Below are 12,524 nucleotides of genomic sequence, written 5' to 3'. Positions count from 1 at the left end.
AGCGCAACAACACCAACGCATGCGCTAAAAACAACTGGTCAAACGAGTCTGATGGTTATAATTTTTAGTTTTCCATACAAGGTGTCTAAAATATTTCAAAATTAAAATAATTTTCATTATACTTTTATTGTTATAAATTAAATTAATATTTTTTTGTATTCATCAAATCAAAATAATGCGAAACTAAAACTACTAACAAATTAAATAACAGAAAATATATAAAATAGACTGACTGGTAACGTTAGAATTGTGATATTTGGTATAGAAAATGTGACAAAATACATCTGATGTGAAATTTTGAAAAATTAAACTAAATTAGTATATGTAAGGAAACATGCAACAAATATAAATTTTGAGTAACCATTTTTATTGGACTGGTTAAAATAGACTCAAAACATGAAGTCAACCACAAAACTAACCTATGTTTTTTTGAACTTTTTGCTCTATTCACCCCACAAGTTCACGTTATTTACGAAAATGCCATTAGTTTTTTTTTTTTTTCAAAATGAAACTTTTACTCTCTCAACCTGATAATCTTCACGTATTTATAAGATTGTCATTGCCATCAATACATCAACCACCATGAACAACCAATTTGAAACTCTTCATGAACCTTAAATCGATTTACACTTTTCTTTCTCAATTCTTATCAACTAAAAACAACATTTCTGTTACTTTCTCTCCATAATCAATCAAAAAAATCTCAAGATTTTGATTCTAATTTTTTTTATGGTTCATAGAGCCATTAAAGCTTGTGATTCTTGGTGGCTCACTTTTGTTTAAGATTCTGGGTGCTTGGAAAAGACTTATGTGTGCTAAACAAGTTATCTCACTGGTTGAAACTATGAAATTGAGATTTTTTCCAGATCTATTCGTCCAGTCGACTAACAGGTAAGTCTTCTGGCTGTAGACGATTTACCTGGAAGTCGTCTGGTCAATGCAGAGATTAGTTTTGCAATTGAATTTTAATATATTTTTTCTAGACGACTTACAGGTTAGTCGTCCACCTTTGTTTGATAAAAAATTGAGACGCGCTACATGTAAGCCATCTCGGAAAAACGGGTTAGTTTTGTATTTGACCGGAATGTGTTAGAAATTTAACTTTTCCTGGACGACTTACAAGTTAGTCGTCGAGTATTAAATTAAAAAAACTATTATTTTTCTCCTAGACGACTTACATGTAAGTCGTCTCAGGTTAGTTTTGCAATTGAAATATTAAACAAAAAAATATTTTTTAACAGACAAAGATGGACATGACTTCCATGTAAGTCGTCTAGGTTAAAAATCAATTGCAAAACTAACCTAAATTAACGACTTCGTAGAAGTCTACCTGACGACCTCCATGGAAGTCGTATGCATCAATGTTTAATAAATTTTCATTTTCTCTAAAACTATAAAGACTTTTTAATAGTTTTTTGTTAATTCATGTATATTAGTCAATATTGGAGTTACTGAATTAAATTTATAAGTTAATTGGTGATATTTATGAGGTTACCAACATTCATGCTTAGTAAAGTTTCTAGCTAATTGAGAAGACTTTTGTGGAAGTCTTCTATGCTAGTTTTTGTAAATCTGTTAAGTAACTTTAAGATATTTTTATTTAATTTTCAAAAATATTAAGTAACTTCACGAATATCAAGTAACATCGTTTAATGTGTCTTCTTAGATCATAAGATATACTTTTTTATTTATGTATCTAATGAAAGTGTTCCAGCTTTGAACTTATGTAATGTTTTATCTTTTGTGAATTTGACTAAGTTTTCTTGAGAATTATTCTCCCTTAGTTGTAATAAATTTGATTAATTTTTTTTGTGTTATTGTGTTTTTCTATTGAAGTTGTATCAATAACTTCAATTATGTCAAGTAATTTTGGCAAGATAATATTATGGAAAATGAACATATTTACCAAACTTTTTCGTTAATATCTCTTAAAATTTACAAAAAAAAAGTCACAACTAAAGAAGTACACATGCAAATCACAAAACAGACCACAAACAAAAACTATTATAGATCATTCCTTTACAAAGACAAGCTTAGACTCCACTTGATATGGAAGAAGACCCCATCAGAAGACTTCCTGGAAGTCGTCTGGAAGACTTTGTGAAGTCGTCTGAAGGACTTTTGGAAGTCTTCTACTGTATTATATTTTAGAAGACTTCCAAGAAGACTTCCCATAGGTCTTCCAAAGTCTGATCTAAATCTGAAAAACATGTATATTAAACCGAGATCTGAAAAACCTGCATATCATATCAAAAAACGTTCAAATAGCTTAAAAACAGAGAAAATGAATGGAAAATTAGATAGACATACTTTTATAGAACACACAAAGTACATATCCAAGTGGAAGATGGTTCAGAACCATCTGATTAAAAACCTGCAACAGAAAGATAGATTAGTAAGAAAGACATGAGACAAAAAATTAAAAATTCGTATAGAGTTTAGTGTTTTCAAGTCAAAGAGATTAGAGTGGGTTTGGAAAGTTTTAGTCTGGGAAAAAGGTATGAACTTTATGCAACATGAGGCTACCAAATGAAGAAAAATCAGACATAAAAACTTACCAAAACACTCAGATCTATTATGAAAGGGAGACATGGGAGAAGACTCTGTCAGAAGACTTCATGGAAGTCGTCTGGAAGACTTCCTGGAAGTTGTCTGGAAGTCTTCTAGCCTGGAAGTCTTCCACATCTGAAAAACCTACATATCCAAATCCAGATCTGAAAAACCTGCATCTCCAAAAACGTTCAAATGAGTGAAAGATTGGATAGATCTACCTTTATAGAACACACAAAAATACATATCTAAAATTAATAAATCTACCTTTAAATGAGTGGAACATGAGGACCATGTGATGAAAAACAAGATAAACTAGTGAGAAAGACATGAGACAAAAGCAATAAATTGATATAAAGTTTGGATTTTATAAGTTCAAAGAGATTAGAGAGAGACTAACAGAATCTCAGAAGACTCAGAAGATTTAGTGGAGCTATATTCGTAAAAATGAGTTCTGTTTTATTTGTTTGGTCACAAGGGACTGACGGTGATTTCACAAAAATTTTGGATAACTTTTACATTTGATTCAAGTTTTGGTATACTTTTGCAATCAAAATCAAGTTTTTAGTCATATTTGGTAAATCCTCCTTTATTTTTATAGTATTCTTTTTATGGTTAATCACAAAAGTGATAACAATTAATGATACTGAAAACATCAAAGATCATTTATCTCCTTGCACAATTTTTCAATATTTTGTAGTTCTCACTATTACTTTTTCTACTAAAGTTCTGGCTGTGAGGTACTAAGAGAACCATTAACGCACAACCCCTAATGTGGGGTGCTTATTTATTTTATTTTTTTATTTTTTCATTTTTTTGTCTGAGAAAAATAAAAAAAATTAAAAAGGTTAATCAATCGCGGCCCGTCACGTGTCAGTGGAACCCGCCAACAGTACAAACATCCGAAAAACAACGCTGCTTATTTTGGAGTTGGAAGCATCGTGGCTTATATTGTTTTGTAGGACCTACACTTAAATCCCATGATAAGCAACTGCGTTACAGATGCTCTAATAGCTAGAATTTTATGGCGAGAAAATGTTTTCGCTCGGTTTAGCTAGCATCTAATTATATTTTATTAGTTTTACGTGCAATACTGTTTAACTTAGGGTACCTGATTTACTTTTATGACTTTTTCTTGATTTTTTATTTTTTATTATTTATTATTCTGTCATTTTCATTTTATTTACTCCATCATTTTCCTTTCAGTTACTCTATTTTAATTACTTCCATTTACTTTGAATTTGCCAATCATACCCTAAATATTTTTTAGAGGTTTGGTACCACAACTAACTTTGTACTAATATGCTATTATAGTTTAAGTTCGTAACATAAATTTTCGTAATCATACATGTCAAATCAGACAGCCTGGCCCAAAGTTGACTTAGAGAAACATAGGTTACAAAACTATGGATATATATATATATATATATATATATTAAAATGAGAATATGTCAACCAAAATAGTACCTATCGATAGGTTATAAGAAGAGTCGGTACAAACAATATATGGCTCAATCGCAGTGTTTTCAATAATTGTTCTTTCCTTTTGAGAGAAAGGCTCGATCTTAGTTGATGATCAAAAACAAGGTTATTTGAAAGATGTTGATCTCCCTCCTTCATCAATCAAAATTCATCTCCTTTCTGTTCTTCTTCGTTCTCATCAAAACCCTAAATGCACAACCAACGCATATCTATAGCTACTGTTAATCTTTTACCAACCGCTTGTGTTACACAACGATCACAATGTGTTACACACGAGTTCGAGAGAAAGAATAAGATAGACGTTTCAGGCTTATAAACTTTTCTGAAAATACTTTTGTATTATTGAGATTCGGTAATGATGTTTACAACAGATGATTGATCTTTATATAGAGATCGAATCAATACAAGTATAAGAGACACAACTCTTTATACTAAAGGACACAACATGAAGAGTTACAACTCTTTGTGTAATAACATAAATAACTAACTTATGTAAATGTATCAAGGAGAGATTAGATTATAGTTTAACACTCCTCCTTAATCATATCTCGACTTGACTCCAAGCTGCTTCCTTAGATCTTCAAATCTTGAACCGCCCAATGCCTTTGTGAGAATGTCTGCGAGTTGATCATCCCCTTTGCAATACTTCAGTTCAATGATTCCCTTTTGCTCAGCTTCCCTCACGAAATGGTACTTGATCTCTATGTGCTTCGTCCTTCTGTGTTGCACTGGATTCTTCCCAATTGCTATTGCTGATTTGTTGTCACATAAGATCGGAATGCCTCCTTCAAACTTTTGACCAAAGTCTTCAAATAGTCTTTGTAACCACACTGCTTGATTTGCTGCTGCACACACGGCTATGTACTCCGCTTCAGCTGTTGATTGCGCCACTGTTTGTTGCTTGCTTGACTGCCAACAGAACATGGCTGATCCAAGAGTAAACACATAACCGGAAGTGCTTTTCTTGTCTTCCTTAGAACCACCCCAATCGCTGTCTGTGTAGCCTAGAAGTCTTGGTTCTTTCACGCTTGTGAAGTACACTCCAAAGTTTGATGTTCCTTTGACATATCTTAACACCCTCTTGGCTTCTTGGTAGTGCTTCATGCGAGGTGATGACATGTATCTTGAGAGATAAGCGCTTGCATACATCACATCAGGTCTTGATGCACACAAGTACAAAAGCCCTCCAACGATGCTTCTATACTTAGTCGGATCTCCATACTCCTTGTCATCCTCAACTCCTTTTCCTTGTGGTGTAAGTGGGTTGCTTACACTCTTGCTGTCTCGCATCCCAAACTTGTCTACAAGTTTGTTTGCATACTTTTCTTGTGAAAGAAATATGCCTCCATTATCTTGAATTACTTCCATTCCAAGAAAGTAGTTCAACAATCCAAGATCCACCATCTCGAATTCTTTCTTCATGTTCTCCTTGAATGTGTTGATGCTCTGGATGTTGCTTCCTGTGATGATTATATCATCCACATATAGACTCACGATCAACACATCTCCTCCTTGCTTCTTGATGTATAAGGCCGCATCATTCATACTCCTCTCAAAACCGTTTTGAAGAAAGTATGAATCTATCCTTCCATACCATGCCCTTGGGGCTTGCTTTAAACCATATAAAGCTTTGTGTAGCCTTAACACCTTGTGTTCCTTCCCGTGTGTCACATACCCAGGCGGTTGTGTGACATACACTTCTTCCTTGAGGTCGCCATTGAGAAAAGCTGACTTCACATCCATCTGATACAATTGCCACTTCATCTGAGCCGCATAGGCAAGTATGGCTCGTATTGTATCATGTCTTGAGACAGGGGCAAACGTCTCAAGGTAGTCAACACCATACTCTTGAGAGAACCCTCTTGCAACTAGCCGCGCCTTGTGCTTGATGTGATTGCCGTTTGCATCGGTCTTGATCTTGTAGATCCACTTCACACTTATCACATTCTTCTTCTTTGGCTTGTCCACTAGTTCCCACGTCTTGTTCTTCTCAATCATGGCTATCTCCTCATTCATTGCTTCTCTCCATTCCTTGGTACCACACGCTTCATCATAAGTGTATGGTTCTTCATTTGCATGAAGACAAGCTTCTATAGCTTGAGCCGCTTCATCAAGCTCTACTCTCGGTGCCCTTTCCATGATATCAACCATGGACTTGAACTTCCTTGGTGCCTCAGAAGTTTCTTCATCTCCACTACTAGTATCATGATCATCATTTTGAAAAGAAATAGGACTGAAAGTACCTCCAAATTGTTCCTCAGGACTGGATGCACCTTCGGTTTGTTCCTCAGGACTGGATGCACCTTCGGTTTGATCCTCAGGCGAGTGAGAGTCTTCCATAGACAACTCCAATGTCTTCCTCACTTCTTCTTGCCTTTTCCAATCCCACTTCTTTCCTTCTTCAAACTCGACATCTCTTGATACTTCAATCTTCTCATTCTCCAAAATGAGAACTCTATAGCCTTTGGATTGGTTGCTATATCCAACAAAGACTCCACGCTTTGCCTTGACGTCTAGCTTCCTCCTCTTTTGATTTGGGATATGTATGTAGCATATGCTACCAAACATTCTCATGTGTGACACATCTGGCTTGTGTCCACACCACTTCTCTATAGGAGTGACATCTTCTTCTATTGCCTTTGATGGCAGACGGTTTTGAAGATATGAGGCAGTGTATACCGCTTCTGCCCATAACTTGAGCGGTAAGTCTTGCTCTGCCAACATCGATCTAGCCATCTCCACCAAGGTCCTATTCATGCGCTCCGCTGCACCATTTTGTTGTGGTGAATAAGGCAAGGTGACTTGCTTATTGATTCCTTCTTCTTCACAGAACCGGTTGAATTCTCGTGAGGTGAACTCACCACCTCCATCTGATCTCAGTGTCTTGATGGTACAATCCGACTGCTTCATCACCATTGCTTTGAACTTCTTGAACAGTAAGAATGTCTCTGACTTTTGCTTCATGAAGTATACCCAACACATGTGAGTATGATCATCCAAGAATAGCAAAAAGTATCGGCTTCCATCAACAGACTGGTGCTGCATCGGCCCACATACATCCGTATGTACAATCTCAAGCTTCTCTCTTGTCTTAGTTTGAGATTCCTTTGGGAAGCTTTTGCGTGATTGCTTTCCAAGTCTACACGCCTCACATGCTTCCTTCTTGACTTTAAACTTTGGTAATCCCTTTACCAAGTCTTTGTCTTGCATTTGTTGCAACCTTTTGTCGCCTACATGACCAAGTCTCTTGTGCCATGTCTCCATCTTTCCTTGCTCACTAGCGCTCAAGGCTTCTTCTACCTGAGCCGAACTCATCCTGATTCGATAGCTTTTGTGAGTCATTGGGATATCCATTATCCTCCTTCCTTTTGCATCATCTATGATGCATCTCTTCTCTTGGAAACTCACCCGGTATCCGCTTGAAACAATTTGTGGAACACTCAACAAATTTTTCGCCAAACCCGGAACCAAGAATACATTTCTGATGGTCTTCTTGCCACCTTTAGTCATGACGGTAATGTCTCCTTTACCGGCTGTCATGACTGTGCTTCCATTTCCAATCTTTATTGGAACCTTGATACTCCTATCAAGCTTTGAGAAGTAACTCTCCTCCTTTGTCATATGATTAGTTGCTCCACTGTCTACTAACCAGACATCTTCCATCACTGTTGTTGCTGCTTCGCTCGCACTGAACAACATGTGATCTTCATTTGAGTCTTCTTCGAGACTCACATGTGCCTTCTCTTTCTTCTTTGAGTAGCACTGATTTGCAAAGTGGCCTAACTTGCCACAATTGTAACACTCCTTGTTACTTCTGTGATCCTTCTTTGGATCTTCCTTCTTCTGTTTCCTCCAACACTCGCTCTCATTGTGGTTGTTTCTCTTGCAGAAACCGCACCACTTCTTGCCTCCTTGGCGCTTTGAGTTGTCTTGTGTAACACCAGAATTTTTGTGTTTAACACGAGCATCGAATGCTCCTTCACTGGTGCTTTCTTCTCTTGCAGCCAGCCTTGCTTCATGAGCCTTCAAGATCCCGATCAACTCTGTCATCTTTGTTGAAGTCAAATCGCTTGTTTGCTCCAACACACTGACTATGCTATCGAACTTGGCTGGGAGAGAGATGAGTATCTTTTGTATGAGTTGAACATCTGACTTCTGTTCACCATGATAAGTTAATTGATTTGCCAATTCAACTATCTTATCTGTGAAGACCTTAATGTCTTCATTCTCATACATCTTCAGATTCTCATACTCCCTTCGCAATGTTTGAAGTTTAATCAAACGAACTTGAGGAGAGCCTTCATACTCCTCCTTCAATGCATCCCACGCCTCTTTGGATGTTGATGCTGCTGCAATCCGTGAGAATATATGATCCGATACAGCAGTTTGCAAGATTTGCAAAGCCAATGTATCGTTCATCATCGCTTCTTCTCTAAGCGATCTTGCCCTTGCTGTTTCAGGGGTTTCATCCATTTGTGCTGGTGGGGCTGCTACGCCTTCTTCAACCACAGACCATAACTTCCTGGTCTTGAGAATGGTTGTCATCTTGATGCTCCAGAAGTCGTACTTCTCTCCATCAAATATGGGGATTACTTGATTCTTCATCGTTTCGAGTGATTCCGAAATCGTATGACAAAATCCTCTAGCCTCCTTTTCTCCACGCCAAGTGTTTCTCTTACTAGTGATTTTTTCTTTGTCCTCTCAAACGTAAAGCTCTGATACCATGTTAATCTTTTACCAACCGCTTGTGTTACACAACGATCACAATGTGTTACACACGAGTTTGAGAGAAAGAATAAGATAGACGTTTCAGGCTTATAAACTTTTCTGAAAATACTTTTGTATTATTGAGATTCGGTAATGATGTTTACAACAGATGATTGATCTTTATATAGAGATCGAATCAATACAAGTATAAGAGACACAACTCTTTATACTAAAGGACACAACATGAAGAGTTACAACTCTTTGTGTAATAACATAAATAACTAACTTATGTAAATGTATCAAGGAGAGATTAGATTATAGTTTAACAGCTACTGCTACAAATCTGGTAATTACACGGCAAACGGTCTTTACAGATCCAATCTAGAGTCTCTCATATCTGTTCTCCGTTCTCAATCATACACAAAAGGTTTCCACAGCTACGTCTCGGGTTCTTCCTCGACAGCAACCGTGTATGGAAACTATCTATGTCGCGGAGACGTCTCATCCTCAACATGTGAAACATGCATTACAAGAGCGTCGAGAAACGTTCTTATAGCATGTCCTGTCCAAAAAGAAGCTATCATATGGTATGAAGAGTGTTTCCTTGCATACACCAACCGTCAGACTCTCTCCATTTCTGATTTTAGACCGTCCATTAGACAGACGACGTATACGTATGCCATGTATCAATCTTATTTCACTAATACTGTGGAATACCGTATGGACCTGCTGATACGAGAAGCCTACTCGAGCTCTTCGTATTTCTCAGAAGAGACACATCAAGTGAATTATCTTGGAGAGGTTTACGATCTGCACGGGTTGGTGCAGTGCACACCCGATCTAGATCAGTACGATTGCTATAGATGCTTGAAATGGGCATATAATGAGACAGAGAAGTGTTGTTATGGAAACAGTTTTGCATTGGTTTATACTACTAAATGTATGTTGACGTATAAAGCCAGTTTCTTGGCGCCCCCACCCCCTCCTCCACCTCCGCCACCGCCATTGCGTCATTCTCGCGGAAATAATAGCCCCGATTCCGACGATTCATTTTCGTTTAAGTTTAAAGGTGAGAACTAAATATATAACTATATACTCTTCCATTTCATAATATATGATATTATGATGCAGTGCCATCTTTAACCAATATAATAGCCCTTGGCGAAACACGGAATATAGACCCTTCTATAAATATTTTTTATTCTTTTTTTACTGCATTTCTTTTAATTTGACTCTAAGACCTGAAACAAATAGAAAAAAATATCTCAAAACTAATGATGAAAGTACAAATTTCTTCTTGTTTTGTTTTTTAGTCAATAAATTAGATTTATTTAAATTATGAGTCTTTTTTGATAATTTATGGACCTTTAAAGCAATACAAAAAAAAATTATGGACCTATGGCAAATGCCCATGTTACTATGGGTAAGAGACAGCACTGTTATGATGTCTTAGAAAGTTTTTATTGTTTCATAATGTAATTAAGATGTTCTGATATTTTGTGTTAACTATAATTTATTGAAAAAATTTCAACAAATTATATTTTAGTGTCTTTTTATGACTGATTAAATTATTTTAATTTATAGTTTTAATGATATGTTAGAAAAAAAATATTTTAAAATTTTGTAACTTTAAACATAACATCTACTAGGTGGACCTTCCGCACGCATGTGCGGGCATTAACATTAAAATTAAATTGATAATTACATATTTACAACTATAAAATACTTATGTTACATGTATGTGGTTAATATGAAAGATTCGATGTTACATATTAATATTGATACTATGTTCATATGAACAAAAAATACATTAAAACGTTTAGATTAAAAATTTAAGTGTTTCATATAAACAATATGAATTATAGAAAATACAAAGTACCTTAAGTCCATAACGTAGAAAAAACAGACCTTAAGACCAAGGCTTCGAGTTCTGTCTAGATTAAGGTAAAACCTACACATCATATAAGATCATATTTTCCATGTCTTGAGCGCCATATCATCATGAAAAGTGCTCTCGATTTTCTTAGCACCAACATCTTTCCAGTCTGTTGATTGTGCAAAACTGCAAAAGAGTCAATCAAAATGCCAAAAACATTGTAATCTCCATGAGAGAAGAAAGACTAAATAAGAATATAGATAGATACTCACAAATGATTTGCTCTAGCACTCCTCATATCCTCATGATCAGAATTCAAATATATCTCACGGAAGAACTTGTTCAAAGCAGCGTCTCCTTCAAACTTATCATCCTTATATTCTTCTTCACTTCAGCTTCAAGCTTCTCATAGTCCTTTACTTTCTTGGAAGAACGATAAGCCGGTCTCATTGAAACCTCTGCACCATTACACAAACAAATAATATAAATTTTAAAATGTCAAGAGTTTGTGATTCAAACTTCTCATCAGGTAAAATTAAAAAAAAAAGAAAAAAAAAGTAGAAAACTTGTTTAAGAAATTCGGGTCTGGCAAAACTGCTGATTGTTTGCCATGTTCAAGAGAGACCCATGTGATTATCTCTGCTTTTAAAAGACTTTTGTTAATTTTGGTTGATATTACTTCGTATCTGCACTTCACTACTGCTATCTGAAGACACACCGCAAGGAAAAAAAAGGTCAATACAATGTGTACAACTCAGAACATGACATTGTTTGAGTTTAAAAGGACTGATTGGTACTATCTAATAAAATATATCATTTATATCTGATAAATAGTATACTTTAGATACATAACTCTTTGAACTGCTTATAAGTTAAGCATGATTATTCTGTTAGTTCAAAAAGTTAGAGATCAAAAAGTTTAAAAGGACTATTTGGTACTATCTAATAAAATATATCCTTTAGATGTCAATTATCCAATTACATCTATAAACTAATTACCTTTCCCAACAATCTCGGTTTGAGATGATACACTTTCTCTCTTGGAACATCAGTCACAATACTCAGATGCAAAATCACTAACATAATTGTCACAATTTACATAGAAGTGTTTATCATGGAGGTGTGTTCTGAGAATGCATTATGCTTCAAACGATCATATTTAACACTAATCTTAAAACATCAGAAAAATATAATTGAGAAAAAAACAAGTATTTCACGCATAACTCCAATAAAAAAATCAGCCATGAAATATAAAAGAGAAAGAATAAGAAATTTTAACGTTAAAACCCCTCAATTAAGTTTGTTTTGGTAAAAAACCTCAAACTAAGTATTTAACGAAAAACCCCCTAAACTAACTTTATTTAATGAATTAAACTCTAACATGTCATAATTACCATTACTACCATTAAATCTTTAGTTTAGGGGTTTCTATACTAAGTAAACATAGTTGAGAAATTTTACCATTAAAAATGAAAAAATTCAAAATATTGTAATAGGAGGATAAATTTTCAAAATACATTTTATAAATTAATGTATAAGCTTCTATAAATGACTTAGAACCTCTTATAATAATTTAAAACATCTGATAAGCCAGTATAAATAATTTTATAAATGTATTTATAATTTTATAAATGATTTATAAAGCATGCATTGAATTATTAGACATTAATAGTTATTATGATACTTTATATACAAATATAATTCTTTCTATATGAATATAAAATCATTATATCAAGTCAAGTAAACATTTTTGTTTATTATTTTATGTAATTTATAAATATATAAAAAAATTGATCGCATTATTACTCTTTCATAGTTTCAACATTTAGTTACCATAAATAATTATTTTTAATATTATGTAGATTATTTGGAAAGTGGTAATTGAATTATCATTTCCTTTTAGATATAA

The 12,524-nt window shown here is 34.7% G+C and overlaps 1 protein-coding gene and 1 pseudogene across 1 annotated transcript; one reads left to right on the top strand and one right to left on the bottom strand.

Annotated features, from left to right (window-relative positions):
• The first annotated feature begins 8,892 nt into the window (after nt 1–8,892).
• LOC125576374 (cysteine-rich repeat secretory protein 1-like) lies at nt 8,893–9,866 on the top strand. Its single transcript, XM_048736308.1, has 2 exons — nt 8,893–8,897; nt 9,114–9,866. The coding sequence occupies exons 1-2, from the start codon at nt 8,893–8,895 to the stop codon at nt 9,817–9,819; spliced, it is 711 nt and encodes a 236-aa protein (XP_048592265.1). The 3' UTR covers nt 9,820–9,866.
• An 841-nt stretch (nt 9,867–10,707) lies between these two features.
• LOC125576434 lies at nt 10,708–11,939 on the bottom strand (annotated as a pseudogene).
• Nucleotides 11,940–12,524: the final 585 nt, after the last annotated feature.

This window comes from Brassica napus, chromosome A1 (assembly GCF_020379485.1).
Source record: "Brassica napus cultivar Da-Ae chromosome A1, Da-Ae, whole genome shotgun sequence".
NCBI classification, from domain to species: Eukaryota; Viridiplantae; Streptophyta; class Magnoliopsida; order Brassicales; family Brassicaceae; genus Brassica; species Brassica napus.
Note: the sequence above shows the minus strand (reverse complement) of the source record. Positions and strands in the feature narration are given on the sequence as shown.